This window comes from Perkinsus marinus (assembly GCF_000006405.1).
Source record: "Perkinsus marinus ATCC 50983 genomic scaffold scf_1104296937460, whole genome shotgun sequence".
Classification (NCBI taxonomy): Eukaryota; Perkinsozoa; order Perkinsida; family Perkinsidae; genus Perkinsus; species Perkinsus marinus.
The window spans coordinates 1-1,184 of NW_003213829.1; the positions used below are offsets into that span (position 1 = coordinate 1).

General features: G+C 47.7%; 1 protein-coding gene across 1 annotated transcript; it reads right to left on the minus strand.

Moving 5' to 3' along the window:
• Window positions 1-210: 210 nt before the first annotated feature.
• Window positions 211-721, minus strand: Pmar_PMAR026684 (hypothetical protein; the record flags this gene model as incomplete). The annotated part of the gene is made up of 1 exon (XM_002783071.1): window positions 211-721. A coding segment is annotated over one exon (511 nt), but the record flags the coding sequence as incomplete, so codon positions are not given.
• Between the last annotated feature and the right edge of the window lie 463 nt (window positions 722-1,184).

Below are 1,184 nucleotides of genomic sequence, written 5' to 3' on the forward strand. Positions count from 1 at the left end.
CAGCAGGTGCACCTTCATGACGTTGTAACAATTGTTTGACAAGCTGAATTTGGCTGTCCTCCCCCTGACCTGCACATAGCTCGTGGGTGGTTGGTAAACCGTGGAGTTTCCTTGATGGAATCGTCACCCCGAGGGCTGCTATAGTCACACCTTGAGAAGGAGCATATCCATGAGCAATCTTCGAACAAGTTGGCGAGCTGCTAACATTACATAAGTCGATAGACTTGCTGTTAGCGAACTGAACAAAGCTTGTTAATAAATCATGACGAGTTAAACAGTCCGCCGGATTCTCAGTGGTAGACACACGCTTGACAAAGATAATACGCCCGAAGTCCAACGGGTCATACAGGGCATTCACCATTGCCACGTACTTAGCCAAAATGGGCTTTGCGTCCTTATTGGAGAATGTCGCCGGCCGACCAACCCTGAAAGTAGCTTCAACTGCGACATTATCGACATGGTAATGGACTTCGGGGAATCGACGATGACCAGCTAGTTCAATTTGATGAACAGCAGCAAACGCACGGTAGAGTGTATGAGCTTCCAAGCAAACTATAGGTAGGTTCGTCTCAGACTCAGCGAAGATGAATACTCGTTGAAGGAGTATCGTCTCATCCTGATAGAAGATAAACCCACCAGCTCGCTTCGACGCGTCTGTGAAGATCTGTAAAGGCTGTTCATAATCATAAAGTCTTTGTAGCACGAAGTCTTCTGGAGGCATTGAGCTCACCATGCTGTGCCATCTAGCGATTAACTTCCTTAACTCTTCCGAAGATCCCGCAGACCATGGCAGAGACCGGCTCGCTCTTTCTTTAGCAACCAAACCTTGCGCATAATGTTTTAGCGCCAACGCCCAAGCAGGTACAACTGGAGACTCATCAAGGGACCCCAGAGTACCCAATAGGTTCGCATATGAGTAACCCTCTCTAGGAACTTTCAACTTGAAGCTGTCGAGTTTCTCAGGGGGGATCGTCAGATATCGACCACCATCGATAAACATCACACCAAGTAGTTTGGTGTCGCCTTCCGTGATGACCTGTCTCTTTGTACGCTTGAGTTGAGATCATAGTTACACAGAGCTCTTGGAGCTGACGTTCACGTCACATCCTCCTTATGAGAGATATCACCAGATCATCCATGTAGGATGATCTCGCAATGGCATTTGGTCTGAAGTTGTGCTGTAC